The 21893-nt window shown below is 40.7% G+C and overlaps 1 protein-coding gene across 4 annotated transcripts in view; it reads right to left on the bottom strand.

The window, feature by feature from the left end:
• The window catches only part of AREL1 (apoptosis resistant E3 ubiquitin protein ligase 1), a 42848-nt gene extending 20968 nt beyond the window's left edge, over positions 1 to 21880 (bottom strand). For 2 of the 4 annotated variants that reach the window (XM_034993149.1, XM_034993151.1), the window contains exons 1-3: positions 21725 to 21880; positions 5450 to 5763; positions 739 to 798 (exon numbers count right to left, since the gene is read on the bottom strand). In XM_034993149.1, the coding sequence (XP_034849040.1) occupies positions 739 to 754 (16 nt within the window). In that variant the 5' untranslated portion in view covers positions 755 to 798; positions 5450 to 5763; positions 21725 to 21880. Of the gene's footprint in view, positions 1 to 738; positions 799 to 5449; positions 5764 to 10275; positions 11446 to 21724 lie in introns of those variants that run through there. The other 2 variants (XM_034993150.1, XM_034993152.1) reach the window with 2 other exon arrangements.
• Between the last annotated feature and the right edge of the window lie 13 nt (positions 21881 to 21893).

Below are 21893 nucleotides of genomic sequence, written 5' to 3'. Positions count from 1 at the left end.
GAGAGGAACTTCTATACCAGGGGTCAGAAATTACAGGCCAAATCCCATCCGCTGCCTATTTCTGCAAATAAAGTTCTATTAGAACCCTGCCTCATCTATTCATTTACATATTGTCTAGGGCTGCTTTTGCCCTAAACTGGCAGAATTCAGTAATTGTGACAGAGCCTGTATGGCCTGGGAAGCCGAAATATTTACTCTTTGGCCCTTTACGGAAAAAGTCTGCTGACCCTGGTTCTATACCATGGGCCACACAGAATGCCCATCCCCTCCTTTCCTGCGTGGGCTAGGCTCTCACAAGAGTCCTAAAAAGAATGTGAATTCTATTCCCTCCATTTGAAAGTCTTCCCTTCTCTTGTCCACTTGGCAAAAGCCTTCCCCGATCCTCACCTGCATTAGGGGTTCCCCCTTCCGGGCTCCCTCAGACTCCTGCCTATTCGCCTATTATAGCTCTTCTCCCCCTTGACCATCTCCCCATTCATGTTATGAACTTCTTGAAGGCAGATTTTTGCCTTATTCGACTTTGACTCGGCAGGAAACACTGCCTGGCATGGACCAGAATTACTCAATAAATATTTCCCAAATGAATGAACTCCACTGTCAGCTCTGTGAAGGTACATTCTGGCATGAGTAGAAATATTTCTAAGTCTATTTTCAAGAGGAAAGGGATAGACAGGGAGACAAAACGGATGTAGCAACCCTAACAAGAAGATAATAGAGACAGCTCTTTCCATAACATACCAATAACGTAAAACATCAGGTCCCTTCAATGCCGACAGACAGCGAGGATCACAGCTGCAGCTGCAAAAGAAAACCTGTTTAGTTTTTTCTCCAACTCTTCCCAACAGCCATCTCAGGGAGAGACAAGGAACATATGGTTTGAGCTGACGGACTCGAGCCTTACTATCCCTGTCCTCTCTCTCTAGCCTGACAGGTGCCCTATGACAAACTGCGGTGAAACAGTCACTGCATCTTCACTCCTTCTAAAGACTTCCAATCTATGACCACCCTAGAATACCACAAACAGCCACTTGCTCTAGTGCTAATTACAAAATGCAATAACATGGCTTTCATCTTCTTAGGTCCAGGGCCCCAAGACAGTTTCCCTCCCCCTTGCAAAGTAGTGCTAATTAACACAAGCAAAGAGGGTAATGGAATCACTTTCCCCTTCTATTTTCCTCTAGAAGTAATTCATCTGAGTGGAAATAGCTGTATCAAATGTGGATTTTTTAAAAGCAAGTATTATTAGCATCATGTTGGCATTATATAAGTAAAGCAAACCATGGGTCATCCAGTAATAAGCAGTGGGCATGTAGGAGAAGTCATTTTTGCTGTTAGTACTCAGACAACAGGTCCTATGGAAGAGGAGCTCAGCAGAAAGGCCAAGGAAAGGAACAAAAGGAGGAGACTGTATTTCTCCTAAGTGATGCCCGTTAAGGTCAGAACAATTCAAACAGAGGCCAGAGTTTGAGGGGAAACTTTCACTGTTATTAAACTTGTTTCCAGAATAAGACTTCAATCGTCATTACTTGTTTGAACCACCCAAGGTATTACCAAGGAAAAATGCAATGTACATTGACATTGGTATCTTATCACCGAGTTCTGACCTTAGTATAGGCTGTAAAAGCTCTCCATTCTACAATGTGGTGAATTCATGCTTTTCAAGTCAATGTATATAAAGGTTATCAACATTAGCTCAACCCAGTACCTTTTATCAGCACTAGAGTATTACTTAAAGAAATTACTTTTATATCTAACTGTACTAGAAAAATTTAAGAGACAGAAAATGGCTATTAGTTCCATTAGTTCCTCTCATAGCAACTGTCTATGGTATCCAGAGACAGTAGGTAATTTGAGGAATGACCATGTCGCGTTTCATTGAAATCCCTATTTAGACTAGTGTCTAAAGTCCTACTAGAAAAGAAATCCACACAGGGAACATTAGCACAGTCAATATCCATGGATTAGGCTGCTCCCAGAAGGGTCTATTATAAAGAGACAATATATAGACTCCAAATTTGGGATCACAACTACTGAGCCTCCTTCCCAAACAAGTATCTCATCTCCTGGGACCTTATGCTGAAAGCTGCTTTCATCTCTCAAAAAAGCATCCAAAAAAGCAACTTCCAGGATGCAGATGACTTCCTAGATGACTTGGTAGAACCCAGACTGGCAGTTTAACTGTCTGAAGTACTCCCTCAGTTGGACGTCATCCAATCTGATCCTGGACATGAAAATCTGGTCTTTAGCAAAGTTCTGACACTCCGAAGAAAATAAAGTGCACGTGGTGATGTTATAGGACTTGTGGTCTCAAGTCTCTTACTCCTTGGAAGAACAAGAACCATGCCAGATTTATGGCACATTATCATGAGGGCTGGGAAAATTCCAATGTGCTATCTCTGACAACTGCGACAACCTTTTCTGGGAGAGGCAGTGGACAAGCAGTTAAGTCAGAGGCCTGCAGACCAGTTCCAAGGCTGCAAGTGTGTGACCTGGCCAGGCTTCAGAATTCTCCTTGCTATAAAAAGAGCTGAGGTTTAGTCATTTCTACGGCACCGTCTCCTTTAGTGTGGTAGGACTTCAATCTAACGCTTCACAGCCATCAGGACTCTAAAATCAAACAGTATAGCAAAGAGGACAATAGAGAGGATGAGGGCATGGACTCCCCGGGTTCAAACTCATTCTCTGCCTCTCACAGTGTGACCATGGACAAGTTATTTCATCTCTCTAGGGAAAGCCAGTTTCCTTATCTATCAAATGGGGTAGATAGATCTATCATATGGGGTATATCTGCGTATACCTCGCAGGGGTGTCTGTGAGGATGAAATGAGTTAATGCATGTGAACAGCCTAGAATACGGCACACAGTGAATTGCCAGTTTGAGTTATTATTACACTCATTCCCAGTAGTGGTAGCAGCATCACTATCCCTCTGCGTCGGAGCCAGCAGGAAACTCCGGGAACCTCTCTACTGGCCCACATTTTCTTCAATGGGAAATGCATGAGTTACAAAAGGCATGGCTTTTCTTACTGTACTTCAAATTTCTGCCTACATGGAAGTTCTTCATACTATTCTAATTTTATATCTACCCATTTCTCAACTGGTCACATTTTTTATTTTATTTTATTATGTTATGTTAGTCACCATACATCATTGGTTTTTGATGTGGTGATCCATGATCCATTGTTTTAATATGACACCCAGTGCTCCATGCAGTACGTGCCCTCCTTAATACCCATCACCGGGCTACCAATCCTCACCCCCCCAAAACCCTGTTTGTTTCTCAGAGTCCATAGTCTCTCATGGTCCATCTCTCCCTCCAATTACCGCCCCCCTCAACTGGTCACATTTTGAACTTGCCTTCCTTCTACGTTTTCCTCCTGTTTTGTTCCTCTTGAATGCTGTCACAAACTTTCCCATCTTTGTCACTCAGATCACTTTTATTCCAGATTTCACTTCCATTCTGTTAGCATTTTCTGTCCTCTTCCTGACCCCAGCAAGGCTCTCTCTGCTCTCTCTCCACTCCCATCCCCACCCACAGCATTCCCCTTGGCCCTATCTCCCACAGTCCCTTGTTTTCATCCTATGATCTACCTGACTCGAGTCCTTTCCATCTTTACATCTAAGCTCTGAAACGTCCCATTTCCATGCTTTGCAACAGTCCCTTCCTCTGCCTAGACTATCCATTCCCCTCTCACGTCTCCATCCATGGGAAATCTCCTAACCCTAAGTCTAGGGAAAATCCTGTCTCCCCTCCCTGAAATCTTCCCTCAGTCTCAATTGAGAAATTCCATCCCTCCTCCGAATGCCCACATTACTTAATATTTATCTTATAGAGATTTATATTCTCTTTCATTTTAGTCCCATGTTTGTTTTATTTTATATTTCAGAGTGGTATATAACAGGAGGCAAAGACTACTCTTCAAAATTCTCCACGGCATCCAACGTAATTGCATATAGTAATTGCAATAAATATGAATGAAATATCTGAATGGATATGGTCCAATGTCTGTTCTTTCCTTTGTCCAGAATGCCTAAGGATCAGGAATTTTCTAGATGTGACCTCCTCTCTGATATAGTTTTTAAAGACTTCTCTAAGTGGCAGTACATTCACTTGAGCCAGGGATTATAAATTCTTCAGACCACAAGTTACCAGTTTACTGTAGTTCTGCAAGTCTGTACCAAATACCTACAACCAGAGTCACAGGTTCTCATGCATGGCATGGTATCTGGTTTTATGGTTCTATCTTCCTAATCTTGAGCATTTATTTTTCTAGAACAGTTTCTATAGCACCCTCCACTTTCTGCTGCTCACGCTTCTTCTTCATAAAATTATCTTGCAACTCTTCCCGAGTCTAATTCAAGCACAAAGATGCAGTATGTTAAGCCTCTGCCACACTAATTCATTCCATTTGGCTACACGAGTATTTTGTTTTCAAGTTCATCTCTTTAGTATCTTGCTTTTATACAATTCAGCAAACTGTGATTCTCTAAGCTAGCAGAATAACAGTAGTAGTAAAGTAATATTCACTCCCTATCCTTATTGAGTCACTTACGATAAGTGAAGCACTAAGTCCTTATATGTGTTAGCCTAAGTAATTGTCTCCCTAACAATTTGGTAAAATAAACACTATTATTCTCATTTTATAGATTAAAACACACACACACACACACAAAAGCTGGGCTTGGAGAGTTAATTTGCTGAACCTCTCCCAGCTGGTTAAGCGACAGCTGAGACTCAAGCCTGTGCCTAACTCTGAAACCCAGTGTTCTAAGCCTCATATGACACTAAATCATGACAAAGGATGGAGTCATAGCAACAGAGAAGTACTCAGGAAGAGGAAAGATGAAAAAAACAGGTAAAAGAATGTATGAAAAACATTACTTAATCTTACTGTGAGGCGTCGCACCATAAGGTTAAAATTAGAAAAATAAATGCTTATGGCCCTTTTTAAAACATTTTGAAATAAAAATAAAGCATGACAAAGGAAAATGGAATGCAGTACCAATTATCTAATGCAGAAATATCACTTGCTTACTAAAAGATCCCGGGCAAGTTGCTTAATACTACAGTACTTTGGCTCACATTACCTACAAAAGGCGGGGGTGGGGGAATACTTGAAAGTGCCTGTCTCAAGGGAATGTTAGAAAGTTGACTAACATACATCTTCTAAAACTCTTTGCTTTTTTAGGAGTCTAAAGATTCATAATTACAATATTTAATAAATTTTAGCCCTGCCTTTAAAGACCAGTTGTGAAAAAGTCATTTCCCAGAAACAGAGAATTGATCTCTTCATCCTCAGAGGTGCTCTAGGGGTGGGAAGAAGGGAGATTCTAATTATAACTGTGCACTTCAACAGCTATCCCTTGCTGGAAAGGCTGAGGAACTGGTCACTGAGTCCATGTTCTGTATCCCAATACCAAGTGAAACTGAACTACTCTATGCTCTTACCTTTAAACGAGGGCCCATGTTCTGAGAACCAAGTGGAACAGTCCTATTCACCAAAGCAGGCAACTTTTGGCACCATTCACCTTTTCTTCCAACCTCCACAGGAAAGAAAATTGCTGCAAGGTAAACGGAAAGTGTCTGTCCATCAGACATTCATTGAGGAGGTGTCACGGAAGCAGAGGGTCAATATTTCTGGAATGAACTGGATGAATTCCAGGGTGGAGAAATATAGGCCCAAAAGTATTATCCTGGACTTCTCTCTAGGGCAGGGTGCAATCGACTGCCAAAGGATGCATCTGTTCTCTTGTCCCGGGATCCTATTCAATGGAGAAAAAAAGGGTCAGTGGAAGAGGTTTTTATTTCTGAAAGAGAATGCCCAGAAAACAACAAAGAGGAGATAGATAGAACGGGCAGAGGAAATTCTGGGGCCCTAAAAATAAGCAAGGCCTGGTAAACCTCGACTAAGCTTTCCCAATTAAAACTCCACAACAAAAGGCAAGTGGCAGCCTCACTGCCTTAACTGTGTCACTCCCCAAAAGGAAGCTCGAGCACTGTAGTCGATTTTAATCCTTCAAGAGAAGCAACGAGGGCACAAATTTAAAGAGTGAGCCTTGGGGCACCTGGGTGGCTCAGTCGTTAAGCGTCTGCCTTTGGCTCAGGTCATGTTCCCAGGGTCCTGGGATCAAGCCCTGCATCAGGCTCCCTGCTCACTTCTCCTTCTCCCTCTGCCCCTCCCCCTGCTTGTGCTCTCTCTCAAAGAAATAAATAAAATCTTTAAAAAAGAAAAAAATAAAGAGTAAGCCTCATCACTACCACATGCCCGGTTCCAGTTTAATGGGGTTGGAGCACAGGGTTTGGGAATAGGGTGAAGAGAAACGAGACCACAGGATAGGTGGGGCCACATTACAGAGGGCCTTATTATGCCATAGAAGCAATCAAGGTAATACTCCCTTGGAAAGGGAAAACCACCAAAAAGCTTTAAAACCTAACCCATCTGTCTATGCAGGCTGCTCCCCTTGCGCCCATGTCTGCATTTCCAAGACATGGTGAAACAACATTGATTTTAATAGTAAAATTTACTTTTCTGAGTGGGGGAAAAAAGTCTGTGAACTTTCAAGATAAAGTCACTAAGTAAAGTCTAGTAAAGTCAGTGTGTAACTCAAAGACATTCATAAACTAAACATAACAGAAAGGGGGTATGGCAAAGCATACACAAACAGCCACCATAAAACAAATGAGAAGAGACTACTCATCACTAAAAAAAAAAAAAAGAGATTCTCTTTCCACACGGTGGGAACTGTGATCAGTGCTTCATATATATTAACTCACAACCCCAGATAAAATTATCCCTCTTTTGCAGATGAGGAAATTGAGGTACTTTCTCAAGATAACGCACCATTAAGTAGTAGAGGTGAGTCAAACCCAGACAACCTGGACCCAGAATCCATGCTTTTTAATGACTACCCTACTGTCTCCCTACCCTGGGAAACCAAGGAAGAAAAGCCACGATGCTAGTAAGAACAGCAGAACGGAATGAGTGAAGGCCAGCAGATCAAACAAGTTGGCAAACTTTTATAATTACAAATAAACAATATATGTATTTATTTTATAATATGGTGATAGAATTGCCAAGTACATGAGCCAAAAGCTAGGTCAACTAGCAACTGGAACCAGCTTAAAGGATCCACAAACAAGATAAGAGTTATATAAACTACAGGAGCTCCATTAGAATGCTATCTAAGCATTAAAAAATGACACCTTTTAAGGAGTAACGAAAGAAATTTCTCACAAAAAAATGCTAAATAAAAGGCAAGCACAAAATTACATAGCATGAGCCCAATTTTTAAAATGTTACCTAAACAAAACTAGATGGAACAACACAAAAATATTAATAGTCATCATCTCTTGGTGTTTGGAATTATAAATAATTTTTATTTTCAACCTGTACCTTTCAGTGTTTTCTAAATTCTTACTGATGTAAGAAGATATTAAAAGTTTCTATTTCTAGAGAACAAATAACTTTTGGGGAGAGAACAGGCAAGTTATCCTTTTTTTAAATAGGGAAAGAGCATAAAAAATTAGCTAAAAATAATAGATTGTAACTGAAATTTTATTTCTATTCATTATGATCGTAATGGGTCTCCAGCCCTGTAATCAGCTATTTGATTATTAAATTAAATAATTCCTAGTTCTTTTTTTTTTTTTTAAAGATTTTATTTATTTATTTGAGAGAGAGAGAATGAGAGACAGAGAGCATGAGAAGGAGGAAGGTCAGAGGGAGAAGCAGACTCCCTGCTGAGCAGGGAGCCCGATGCGGGACTTGATCCCGGGACTCCAGGATCATGACCTGAGCCGAAGGCAGTCGCTTAACCAACTGAGCCACCCAGGCACCCTAGTTCTTTTTTTTTAATCGTGGTTTTTTAAAAAGATTTTATTTATTTATTAGAGAGCGAGCACTCAGGGGCAGAGGGAGAGGGAGAGGGAGAAGCAGACTCCCTGCTGAGCAGAGAGCTGGATGTGGGGCTCAATTCCAGGATGCTGCGATCATGACCTGAGCCGAAGGCAGACACTTAACCAACCGAGCCACCCAGGCACCCGAATAACTCCTAGTTCTAATATCATTTTTACCGCACCCCACCACGAACTACCATGCCTACCCCTGACAATGCTTCTTCATTCAGTGTCTCTAGTAAGCCTGAAAATTCAACTCAAGCACTATCCCCTTCCTGGTCCAATTCTCAGGCCCCTCTGAGGATTGCCCCCATGCCACACAGAACCAATCACTTGCTCCGCTGTGATACTCCTGTGCTGAAAATACCTCTATTATAGCATTTATTAGTCTGTAATTATTTGTTTATACAGTAGTCTCTCCTAATGAATTCTGGGGTCTCTGAGGACACTGACTGGTCTGACTCATCTTTGTCTCCCAGTAGCTAGTATATTGTTCAGTTTATCTCAGTCTGTACTTTGATAAGTGCCCCCATGAGATTCCTACACACATTAAAGTCTGAGAAGCTTGGTCTAGGCTCCAGGGCAGCCCCTCTGGAAAGCAACCCAGTATTCTGTATCTCCAGCAGGCTCACAGGGAGTGTTGATGCTGCTGGTCTGCAGATCATGCTTTCGGGAGCAAAGGTCTAGAGCAGGAGTTGGCAAACTACAGCCTGCAGGCCAGATCCAGATAGTCGCCTGCTTTTTTTAAAAAAAAGGATGAACACAGCCAAGTTCATTCGTTTACATATGGTCTATGACTACTTTTGCACCAGAAAAGCAAAGCTGAGTAGCTGCAGAGATTCAGGGTCTACAAAGCTTTCCTATCTGACCCTTTACAAGAAAAGTTTACCACTCTCTAGCATAGAGGTCTCAGTCTTAAAGCTGCATAACTGCTTTGTAAATGAACCCATTTTCATAAATCAAAAAAGCATAAAATCATTTTCTTCCAGTTCTCCTGTCCCCTCTTAGGAAAAGAGCTATAAAACTGGCAACATTAGGCAAATATTTCTCCTAATTTCAACTGCTATTTAAAAGTTTTATGCCTCCCATACCCCAAAGTCGGATTTTATACAATCATTTCCCAAAGTACATGTTTCCTACAATTATGTTTGCATTTCATCAAGGCTGTAATTTCCTAAAACCAGTACCTCAGGGACCAATCCCATAACCAGGTTTCTAAAATTATTACAATACATATTACTGACTCAGTGTCTGCTTTTAAAATGCTATTATAAAAAGCCGTGAAAAAAAGGATGTGAAAATCCACTTTGGAACTCTGGTGAAGAAAGCAAGAAGCAGTGGCAGCCCACAATCACCCATCTATTGCCCATAGAGTCCCACAGAGAAAGACAAGACAAAAGAAAGATGTTGGCTTTGAAAGATGGAGTCTTTAGGATTCTCTATACAGAAGCACCAGCCACAAGTCCAGGAAAATCAACTTTAAAAAACCAAATCATTCAATTAACAAAAGGTCCACAGTTTAGAGTGACCTAAGAAGGTTCCAAAAATTAGAGTACACCATCAGGTACTTTAGATTATTAGTTTACATTTTCCTTTGCTTAATTTCAGCCTTGGTTTACTCTCCCCCAAATCCCACCATAAGAGACTGCCCTCCCCCATCAAGTTTATTCTCTTGAGATATTTATACAGTTGTGTATTCCTGCTATCTCGGTTCAGCCAAGTTATACAGTTTTCATGTATATTCTTTCCTCATCAGTCAGCCCCTCCAGTCTCTTAATCATTCCTGTGGGTCTTCTGTGAACTCTCTCCAGCTGGTCCCCAGCGATCTGGTAATGAGGTGCCTCCAACTGACTGCAGCCTTCCAGGAATAGCCTCGTTAGAACAAAGATGAGCTCGCCCTCCTCGGTTCCATGACATAATACTCCTGAGTAGACAATCCCCCACATCACAGCAAGCTAGAATACTGCCATATTAGACCGTAACCCCGTCCCATGCCTCCCAGATTTGGGCACTGGGGCAGGCCAATGTGCTGGAAGCCTGAGGATAAATGGCACAAGTTCCTGAAGCAACTACTCACTAGAGGATGAGGTGGGTGGGGAGAAAAAGGTATTTTCACCTTAAAATACTCAGAGGTAATAAAACAGAACGCAAAATTGGCATGAATTTCTAAAGGTAAAATATGGGTATGTTCTAAATATGCAGATACTTGATACCTGAGGCAGAAAGGCTGCTCGGGACTCTGCTCCCAGCCCCCAAGGGGTTACATGCCCACGATCCTCTACGACCAGAGAGAGGTAATGAACTGAGGCTTGAAAACACTACAATCCCCACTCAACTTATGGTCTATTACCCCACTACCACCCATCCCATATACTCACATTTTAAATAAAATTGTTTTTTCCGCTATGTCCCCCCAGCCCTGGATATCTGTATTTTCTCTTTGCCTGACATAATTTGCTAAAACAGTGTTTAGTTTTAGCAAATTCACTGTAATTCACCGGCTGTAATCCACCAACATCTTCAGGTTCTTCTGTGAGGTTCATTCTTCATTCATTTCATATTTCTTGAGCATTTGCTGTCCGCCAGACTGTGTGCTAAAAGCTAAGGTAACAAGGATAAATAAGACAGGGTCTTTTCTTAACTTCGATGAACTCAGTCCAAAGTGGGAGATGGGCACGACAACGTGGCAAGTACAACAAAAATAGGAATAAACAACGTGTGGAGGGCAAAGGAAGGAGAAAGGTAACTTTGCCTGAGAGCGGAGAAGTATTGAGGGGGCTAGAGTATGCATCGTTTCCCAGTCAGAAGCAACAGGATTAGTGACCTGTGAGGTCAAAAGATAAAAGAGAGCAAGAAGCCAAGGACAAATCGGGATTTTCTACGCTTGGGAGCCTGGATGAACAGTGGTGGTGAATTAAGGAGGCAGAGCCAATGCATAGGGAAAGATAAGAGTACAGAACTAAGTTTGAAGTGTCTATGAGATATCCAGGTACATATATTCACAAGACAAACAGAAATAAGCATCTGAAGCTATGGAGATACTAGCATCCTGCAGGCAATTACAAGACAGGAAATGAGAAAGGACTGCCATGCAAAACACGCAGACCAAGGAAAAGACCAATTACAGAACCACGAAGGGATCAACCTTAAATGTACCCCCCACCCCAAAAAAGGAGCTAGCAAAGAGTGAAAAGGAACAATCAGAGAAGAGGAAAAAACTGTATAAGTAAGTAGTTTACTGGAGACAAAAGGAAGTGAGTATTTCTAGAAACCGGTGGTCACAGTATTAGAACGAGTAAAGACTTGGGCACGAGGGGGAGTTCAAAATCAGCCCACAGGTTTTTTTCCTTGATTATTTGAAACTCTGATTATCTGATCAAGCACCTTCAAATAAAATGTGGATCTTATTTCCACCTGTTCTCATTAATAATAAAAGTCTTAGCCTAAACTTGATCCAACTTGATAACTAGTAAACTCTTTGCAACTCAATTCAGGGATACTCATTATTTCAAAATTATTTTAGAGCCTATAACAAATTCAGATCTGAATTAATCTGAATCTAGTTTCTAATCCTGCATAAATCACTGGCAAAAAAAAAAAAAAGTCTTCCCCAAATCAGCTTTATTGAGGTATTGCTTATATATAGTAAAAGTCACCAATTTAAAGTAAGCAGTAGAGCTTTGACAATTGTATAGGATTATGATATAAAATACAATCATGATACAGAACTTTCATCATCCCAAAGTTTCCTCATGATCCCCTTGTGCAACCACTGATGTGCTTCCTATCACTATAGTTTTGCCTTTTACAGATGCCAAATGGCATCATATACAAAAGTCTTTTGTGTGTGGCATTTCTTCACTTAGCACAATGCGTTTTATACCCATACATGTCATTACATGTAGCAGTAGTTCATTCCTCTTTACTGCTGTGTAGTAGTCCATTATAATAAAATTCCTTTCCCATTCACCAGCTGAAGGACATTTGGTTCTATCCAGTTTGGGGCTATTATGACAAAGCTGCTATGAACATTCAAGTATAAGGCTTCTGTGGACACATGTTTTTATTTCTCTTGGGTAAAAAGCTAAGAGTGAGATTGCTGGGTCATATCATAAGTATATATTTAACTTATAAGAACCAATGCTACACTGTTTTCCAGAGCAGCTGTATCATCTTGCATTTCCACCAGCAATGTATGACAGCTCTAGTTGTTCACATCTGCCAACACTGGGTATTGTCGATCTTTTAAATGTTATCATTCTAGAACAATCCAACCAGATATAACAATTGTAAATATTTATGCACCCAACATGGGAGCACCCAAATACTTCGAGTAGTTAATAACAAACATAAAGGAAGTAATCGATAATAGTATAACAGTAGGGGACTTTAACACCCCACTTACATAAATGGATTGTCCAAAAAGAAAATCAATAAGCAAACAGTGGCTTTGAATGACACACTGGACAGATGGATTTAACAGATATATTCAGAACATTCCATCCTAAAACAGCAGAATACACATTCTTTTCAAGTGCACATGGAATATTCTCCAGAACAGATCACATATTAGGCCACAAAACAAATTTCTCAACAAATTCAAAAAGATCGAAGTCATACCATGCATCTTTTCTGACTGGAGCACTATAAAACTAAAAGTCAGGGGCGCCTGGGTGGCTCAGTCGTTAAGCGTCTGCCTTCGGCTCAGGTCATGATCCCAGGGTCCTGGGATTGAGCCCCGCATGGGGCTCCCTGCTCCGCGGGGAGCCTGCTTCTCCCTCTCCCACTCCCCCTGCTTGTGTTCCCTCTCTCGCTGTGTCTCTCTCTGTCAAATAAATAGGTAAAATCTTTAAAAAAAAAAAAACTAAAAGTCAACCACCAGAAAAAATGTGGAAAGAGCACAAATATATGGAGGTTAAATAACACACTACTAAATTTTACCCATTCTAAAAGGTGTGAAGTGGTCTCTCACTGCGGTTTTATTTGCATTTCCCTAAGGACTAACAATATAGGGTAGGTTTTCATGTGCTTATTGGCTATTTGTGACACTTCTTTGGTATCCAAATCTTTTGCATTTTTTAAAATCAAGCTGTTTGTCCTCTTACTACTTAGTTGTTAGAATTCTTTATATATTCTGCAAACAAATCCTTTACTAGACATGTTTGACAAATATTTCCTGTGGTTTGCTTTTAACATTTTCTTAACAGTGTTATTTAAAGAAAAAAGTTTTTCCTTTGATGAAATCCAACTTATCAATTTTCTCCTTTTATAGTTTCTGTTTTTTATAGCCTAACTCAAGGACACAAAGATTTTCTTCTAGAAATTTTATCTAAAAGTTTCACAAAAGAAAATCTCTTGTTAAAATTTTTAACAAGAGTACACACAAAAAGATGCTCAACATCACTCATCATCAGGAAAATGCAAATCAAAACCACAGTATCACCTCATACTGGTCACAATGGCTAATATCAAAAAGACAAGAAATAATAAATGTTGGTGAGGATGTGGAGAAAAGGGAATCCTTGTGCACCGCTGGTGGGAATGCAAACCGGCGCAGCCACTGGGGAAAACGGTATGAGGATTCTCAAAAAGTTAAAAATAAGGGGGCCTCAGTGGCACAGTTGGTTAAGCGGTTTCGGCTCGGGTTGGTTAAGTGGTTCCAGCTTGGGTTCAGGTTCGTGAGATTGAGTCCCATGTAGGGCTCTGTGCTCAGCAGGGAGTCTGCTTCAGATTCTCTCTCCCTCTCCCTCTGCCCCTCTGGCTCATGTTCTCTCTATAAAATAAATAAATAAATCTTTAAAAAAAAAAAGTAAAAAATAGGGACGCCTGGGTGGCTCAGTCGGTTAAGTGGCTGCCTTCGGCTCAGGTCATGATCTCAGGGTCCTGGGATCTAGTCCTGCATCGGGCTCCCTGATCAGTGGGGAGCCTGCTTCTCCCTCTCCCTCTGCCTGCAGCTCCCCCTGCTTGTGCTCTCTCTCTCTCTCTGATAAATAAAAAAATCTTTAAAAAAATTAAAAATAGAACCATATGACCCAGTAATCCACTTCTGGGTATTTACCTGAAGAAAATGGGATTGAATTCAGTAAGATATATGCCCCCCTATGTTTACTGCAGCATCATTTACAATGGCCAAGACATGGAAGCAACCCAAGCGTCCATCAATACATGAGTGGATAAAGAAGATATGATGTGTGTGTATACATATGCACATGTATGTATGTATACATGTATATGCATATGTACATATGTATGTGTATATATATACAATGAAATATTACTCAGCCATAAAAAAGAATGAAATCTTGCCATTCATGGCAACATGGACAGACCCCTAGAGGATATTATGCTAAGTGAAATAAGTCAGACAGAAAAAGACAAATACCATATGATTTCACATATATGTAGAACCTACAAAACAAAACAAACAGAAATAGACTCATAAATACAGAGAACAAGCTGATGGCTGCCAGAGGGAAGGGGTGTGCGGGATGGGTAAAATAGGTAAAGGAGATTAAGAGGTACAGACTTCCAGTTACAAAATAAATTAAGTCACAGAGATGAAAAATATGCAAAGGGAATATAGTCAATAATACTGTAATAACTTTGTGTGGTGAAATATAGTAACTATACTTACCGTAGTAGGCATTTCATAATGTGTGTAATTGCCCAATCACTATGCTGTACCTAATACATAGATAATATTATATGTCAACTATCCTGAATAAAAACATTTTTAACAAGAGTTTTTTAAGCTCCTGCAGGCCCTTTATCTCATTAATTACTCGGTTTTATTATTGCTTTGTTTCTTTCAAATTCAACTCCCCACATTACCAAGCAGCATTTCAGTTACAGTCTGTTTCAGAATTTGGAAAGATTTTTATCTTTTAACAGTTTTCCCCCTACTCTTTAACCTAATAAATGGCATTTCTAAATGGAGCCAATGTTTCAGTTCCTCAGTTCTCCTCAAATTGACATAAACCCTCTGGACCCCTGACGCTGGGTCTTAAAACAACAACAAAATTCCAAAAACCAGAGCATGCACCTGCAGGTTAAGCCAAGGACAACGAGCTATTTGCCCTTCTGGTTTTGAAGAGAAGCTTTTATTTATTTATTTTTTAAGATTTTATTTATTTGAGAGAGATAGTGAGGGAGAGAGAGAGCATGAGCAGGAGGGAGAGGGAGAAGTGGGCTCCCCACCAAGCGGGGAGCCTGACGTGGGGCTGGATCCTAGGACTCTGGGATGATGACCTGAGCCTAAGGCAGACGCCTAATGACTGAGCCACCCAGGCGCCCAGAAGAGAAGTTTTATAAGATCACTCTCACCTGAGAGGAGGCTGGAACCGTTTTCTTATCATTCACTGGTTAAAGTTAGGCTTATAAAGGTTTAGCTGAGAGAGACAAAAGTAATTCTACATTTCTTTATTTTTTTAAAGATTTTATTTATTTGACAGAGAGAGACACAGTGAGAGGGGGAACACAAGCAGGGGGAGTGGGAGAGGGAGAAGCAGGCTTCCCACCGAGCAGGGAGCCCCACGCGGGGCTCAATCCCAGGACCCTGAGATCATGACCTGAGCCGAAGGCAGACGCTTAACGACTGAGCCACCCAGGCGCCCCATAATTCTACATTTCTTAATTCAATCTGGATTCTCTCTGTTGCACCATTCTCTTTAAAACAAACCAGAGTTCGTCCGAGTTGAAATGAAGAGGACATATGAAAGCGCAGTTTAGACTCAACTGCCCCCTGGAATAGACTTTGCCATTCTCTGCATAGTTCAGAGAAAAGAGGAAAAAGGGATTCAAAGCCAGTGTGCACAAAACAAGGAAACAAGGGTCAACTTATCATTGCTCATTTTGTAACTTCCTGGGACGTCTGGAGAAAAACAGAAAAACTGGCCAGTCTATGCCTGTTGCAGTTTTTCATCTTCATCAAGAAAACAGCAGCTTCAATTTACAACTCTCTCCTAACATGTTTTTTTTTTTCTATTTACCAAACAGAATCTGCTGTGTCTGATCCACAGAATTAGGACAGGCCCCTGTGTTCCCATCCCATGGCAGCTTTTATGCTTAGGTGACCCTGGGCCACTGAATCTTGGCTATAACAGGAAAATTTTAAAACGAATTCCCTGAATCTGACAAGCCGTCTCCCTCAATAAGTCTAGGAAGGTGTTATTTCATTAACTGTGCATGAAGTGGCAGGCAAACGGCCAGATCTACAGCCCAGTGGGATGAAACTGGAATCGTCACATACACACTTAAAATCTAACACAATTTCTCCCTCCCTTTTATTTTTTTTATTTTTATTTTTATTTTTTTAAGATTTTATTTATTTGACAGAGAGAGACACAGTGAGAGGGGGAACACAAGCAGGGGGAGTGGGAGAGGGAGAAGCAGGCTTCCCTGCGGAGCAGGGAGCCCGATGCGAGGCTCGATCCCAGGACCCTGGGATCATGACCTGAGCCGAAGGCAGACGCTCAACGACTGAGCCACCCAGGCGCCCCATATTCTATGGTTATTTTTAAAGAAAATAATTTATTTACATCAGGAAAAAAGAGCAATCTTAAATGAGTATTTTATAGCTCTTTGTTTAAGATTCCTGGAAGAAAAACTCAAAACAGAAATGGCAAACTGAGATGGCTGAATTTGAAGGAGAAACTCAACATTACATAGTATTAAAACAAAACTTTTGTTGACCTAATAATCAATGTTACCAAATAAGATCTATGAATTTCTTCAAATGTGTATTAAAAACCTATTAGATGCCAAACTTATGTTGGACCCTGAGGAGTCCAAAATGAGTAAGCTGGTCCCTGACCCCTTAGAAACATACAGTTTAGTACAGAAGACAGACAAGTAAACCAATTGGTGATAGTCCTGTGTAGTGAAGTCTATGAAGTGAGCACGTGGTGTTAGTGGAGCCCAGGAAGGGCCCCTCAATCAGGATTAGCTCTTAGCTTCTCAGGAAACTTCATACCACCCTCCTGGGAGCAAAGCCAACTCTTCCACTGAGTTACCAATGTTTGGGGAATTAAGGAGGTACAAAACACTACCTACACAGTATTGTTTATTCTCATGGTCAATGACTTCCTCTCTTCAGCAAAGGTCAGAGGTGATTACTGAACCACATACATGGCAGAGAAAAAGCTCACTGGAAACCCCAACCTATTTATCAAAATTGCACAGGGTCTAAATACAATGTGGTATCCTGGTTTGGATCTTAGGACAGAAAAAGGCTGTTAGTGGAAAAACTTGTAAAATCCAAATAAAGTTGTAGTTCAGTTCATGGTATTGTACCAAAGTTAATTTCTTATTAGATGTGACAAATGTACCATGGTTATGTAAGATGTTAACATTAGGGGAAGAACTGGGTGAAAGATACACAGGAACTCTCTACTATCTTTGCAACTTTTCTATAAATCTAAAATTACTCCAAAATAAAATGTAATTTTTAAAAAATCACGTCTGGTTCCCCACTTTACATTCTCATTCCCTCCCTAGGATTCTGATCATGCCTCCCTAATCCCTACCCAATCCAGGTAATGCTTGGTTAAAACACTTTTTTCAAATCCTTTTCAATCTTTCCTATAAATCATTTACACAGCCCAGCTGGGTTTCCTTCTTCACCAAGACATGAGAAACTAGATCATACTTGGGAGGTTTTAACTTCTTTTTCTTCCTAATAGCTTTACCGCATACACCAGGGGGTATCCTTGGAGTGGAACCTCTCTAAGTGGACAAAGGAGGGGTTAAAATAACCTAGGCTGGATCTCTGAGCAAGAGGACCTTGCAGAAAATGTATGTTGTATATTATTAGATTACCTTTACCTGATCTCTGGCCAAAAAGGATAATGAATAGAAAATACAATGAACAGATGTTGACTACTAGCATCTCAACACCAACAGGGAAACTGCACTGAAATGATGCTGCAGCTAGAAGCTCCGAAAAATACGATGTAAATCCTTCAACTATCCAAGGTAACAAAAATTCATATTAAAATCATATGGCGTGGCGCCTGGCTAGCTCAGTCGGTTAAGTGTCTGACTTTTGATTTTGGCTCAGGTCATGATCTCGGGGTTGTGAGATCAAGCCCTGTGTCCACGCTAAGTGTGGAGCCTTCCTGAGGTTCTCTCTCTCCCTCTCTCTGCCCTCCCCCAATTAAAAAAAAAAAAAATCACATGGTACAGTTCAATTCAGGCTAAATGACAAAACATATATTTACCAAGACTGTTTGGTTTCTGATAACTAAATGAATATTCATCTCTATTAAACCATAACTTGTAGAACAGGCTTCAAGAGTCCCACCAGGAAAACATCATGGTGACATAACAGCATACCAAGGCGTCAAGCATGCGTGTGCACGCCCCCTTCCACAGATGCATGTGCACACACAAACTGCAACAAGGCTAAACAACCTCAAAAGTCTGAAAACTGGGGCACCTGGGTGGCTCAGTCGGTCGAGTGACTGCCTTTGGCTTGGGTCCTGGGATGGAGCCCCGCATCAAGCTCCCTGCTCCACGGGAAGCCTGCTTCTCCGTCTCCCACTCCCCGTGCTTGTGTTCCCTCTCTCGCTGTCTCTCTCTCTGTCAAATAAATAAAATCTTTAACAGAAAAAAAAAAAGTTTGAAACTACTATATAAAAGAATATTAATGAAGCCTAAACATTCATGAACCCTTCAAAGAAAAAGAAACCAAAGAAAGATATAAAATTTAAACCTAAGCTATTTAAGGACTAAAGTAATTTAAAAAGTGCAATGATATACTAGAATCTGTTAAGCTCATAAGTCTTATTTGTTATATGGTATGTTGTAATATTACATATTACACAACAGTACTCTGACCTGGACCACTTCCATAAAGATGAACAAGTAGAGTAATTCCTATGAAAGAGTTCAATTTGCATACCTCTGTTGGATGACCTCACCATAATTTATCTGTTCACAAGTCTATCTCCAATTCAGGCCTGAGCTTTTGAAGAGTAACACACACAGAATGGGCCCTTAATACATGCCTTCTGACTGAGTGAACATGCAGCGGTAAGTACCTCTGAGGTATCTTACAAGCCATTTGGTATCAACACCTTAGGAACAGAACATGCTGTACACCACGTTACATATTTAGAAGGCAGTCGAGTTAACTGAAAAATAATTCATAACAACTAATGTTGGGGGAAAAAACTCATTACATGAGACATAAAAAGAAGTGTAAAAACTGTAACTTGGAAATGAAGAAAATATCTGTGAATTAGTTTTCTTCCCTTGATGGCCACAAAAGTCAATCTACCTTTAACTTTCTAACATTGAAATACAAGAGTTTTAAACGAATCTTTCATTATCCTTAATTTTATAAAGAAATTTGTTATTAACTTCAATTGGTAAGGAAGACCAATTAGTGAATGGAATGAAGTCCAACCCAATTATGTGTTCAAAACTGTGGGTTGAATGCCTTAAAAAATTCTTTCTCTTCAAGACTGCAGAAAAATACAAAACAACCCTCTTGACTGCTGAGAAGGACTAAAAGTATTTCTTTTGCTCACAAGTATGTAATCAAAAGCAATTACTTTCTGCCCCCACCCAACACAAAGCAATACCATCTCCCCCCTCCCATCACCATCAAAACATGCTATCAAGCATCTCAGTCCTTTAATCTTAGACTATAAGAATGTCAGATTGCAATAAAATTACAATTCAACAAAAACATTTTTCTAAGTATGTTCTCATTCCCTGTAGTGTTTCTACACTAATTTAGTTCCCTCTCAAGTATTAACAAACAAGGAAACAAGAAAACTCTCAGAATAGTTATTCCAAATTACTTGTTTTTTAAAAAATTTACTATTGTTCATGGATTCCAAAATTCATGGTACACATTAGCAGGAGAGTGTTCTTCTGTCAACGGCTGAATTTAAATGCGGATAACTATTTAATTATATGCAATTTTCCCTCTGACCCTACCTGTAATACTGGTCAGCATCCAATGTTTAAAATAAACAACTGGTCATGTTTACTTAAAAAGGTTATTGCCTAATCACCAAGAGGTTCTAATGCATCGAAAAAGTGGTAGCTCTCAGCTCTAGCCATGAATGCAACTTGCACGCAAGCTGTCTCAAAAAGATTAGGAACTTCTAGTGACCGCAAATGGGGTAAAGCAGAAGGCACATACGTTATCTGTAGATGGTTCAATAATAAAACTGTTTCAACATAAAAAACTCAAAGCCTACGAGGTCAGATAATGTGAACTACAAAGCTATCTAAATGCCTGCAAGCCAAAAAGAAAAAGGAGAAGGAATAAAAATGTGTCTATACACAAGTCAACTTGAGAAGTCACCCTGCAACTTAGCTTTTCAAGAACTGAAAACTTTATAAGGTTCTTGGAGATATCAACACATTCAAATTCCAAAATAGAGCAACTATATTAAAATACAATTGGCATAAAATTCAAATGCCCCCACATGTTGAAAGACACACAACAATAAAAAATTCTTTAATAGGGTTTATTTGTGGTGGGCACTGTTCTAGGGACTTCACATTCTTATTCATTTAGTCCTGATAACATCCCTATAAGACAGGTACTATTAAGGGTGCCTGGGTGGCTCAGATGGTTAAGCGTCTGCCTTCGGCTCAGGTCATGATCCCAGGGTCCTGGGATCGAGTCCCGCATCGGGCTTCCCGCTCCTTGGGAGCCTGCTTCTCCCTCTGTTTCTCTCTGTCTCTCATGAATAAATAAATAAAATCTTAAAAAAAAAAAAAAAAAAAAAGACAGGTACTATTAAGATTATTTCCACTTTACAGATGAACCAACTGAAGTACAGACAGATTAATTCACACAATGTCATACAGCTAGTAAGAGGCAGAGCAGGAGTTTAATTCCATTAGTCAGACTCCAAAGTTCATGTTAACCAATGCATGTTTTAGGTCAGCTTTTTTTTTTAAATGTAATAACCTTTTTGGATTTCAAACACTAGGATAGTTTTGTGCAGTAAGTACAGGCTTTGGAATCAAATCAAACCCGAACAAACCCCTGAACAAAGTCAAGCCTAAGCTTCCCTAAATGTAAAAGGAGGACACTTAAGTTACTGTGAAGGCCAAAGAAGATAATATAATTAAAGTGCCAAGTACAGTATACAAGATAGGGGTTCTTAACCCTACGTTCACAGACACTGAGTGTCCACGGATGGGCTTCAGAGTCTCTGAGTCTCATCAATTGTATGACAAATGTTGTATGTACCCATTCTTTTTTTTTTTTTTTTTTTAAGAATCGTCTCTGGCTGTCCACAAACCTTCAAGGGGTACCTGATCTCTGAAAGGCTAAGAACCACCGAAGTACACAGAAGCTACTCAAAAAAATGAAAGTTCTCTTTCTCTTCTTATTCTCAAAAACCATCCCTTTTCCATTAAGGGTGACACACCAAGGCTTCCCAATAAATGTCAGTTATTCCCCCACCATTTTCCTGGCTTGATAACTAGTAACATATGCAAGCTTATGCCCCAGTTTTCTAGAGATGGTCTAAAGAAGGCCCTCAAACGATGATTCATCCCTCTCTGCACCGAGACGAATACACGGCATTTACTCGAGAGAATCGTGAGAATCATCCACCTAGTTGCACGAAGCACCCATGTCAGGTGGGAGAACTGAGTAGGTAATAGAACCTCCCAATTGCACCCTAGAGACCTGACACCTCAGCGCTGAGGGATGAGGAGAATGTGTTTCCCTAGACTACTGGAAAACCCAGAATTCCGTTCCCCCTACCCCTGTCCTGCCTCTCTGGACCTCTGGTGCAGGGAGGTCCTCGTTGCACTGCCCCGGGCTAGAGAGGCAGGGGAGAGAAACGTTACCCGAGCAGCGCGGCGGAGTCCCAGCTCTGCTGCCGGGAGCGGCGGCGGCAGCACCCGTCGCAAGCCTGGCCCAAGACCCTCCCCCCCGAGACCCCAATACGGATCTCGGCTCCAGCTGGGAACCGGCTCCAAGCTTTTACGTTTCCCAAAGCGGCTTCCGCTTCCGGGC

This window comes from Mirounga leonina, unplaced genomic scaffold (assembly GCF_011800145.1).
Source record: "Mirounga leonina isolate KUSES-001 unplaced genomic scaffold, KU_Mleo_1.0 Mir_82, whole genome shotgun sequence".
In the NCBI taxonomy this organism is placed as follows: domain Eukaryota; kingdom Metazoa; phylum Chordata; class Mammalia; order Carnivora; family Phocidae; genus Mirounga; species Mirounga leonina.
Note: the sequence above shows the minus strand (reverse complement) of the source record. Positions and strands in the feature narration are given on the sequence as shown.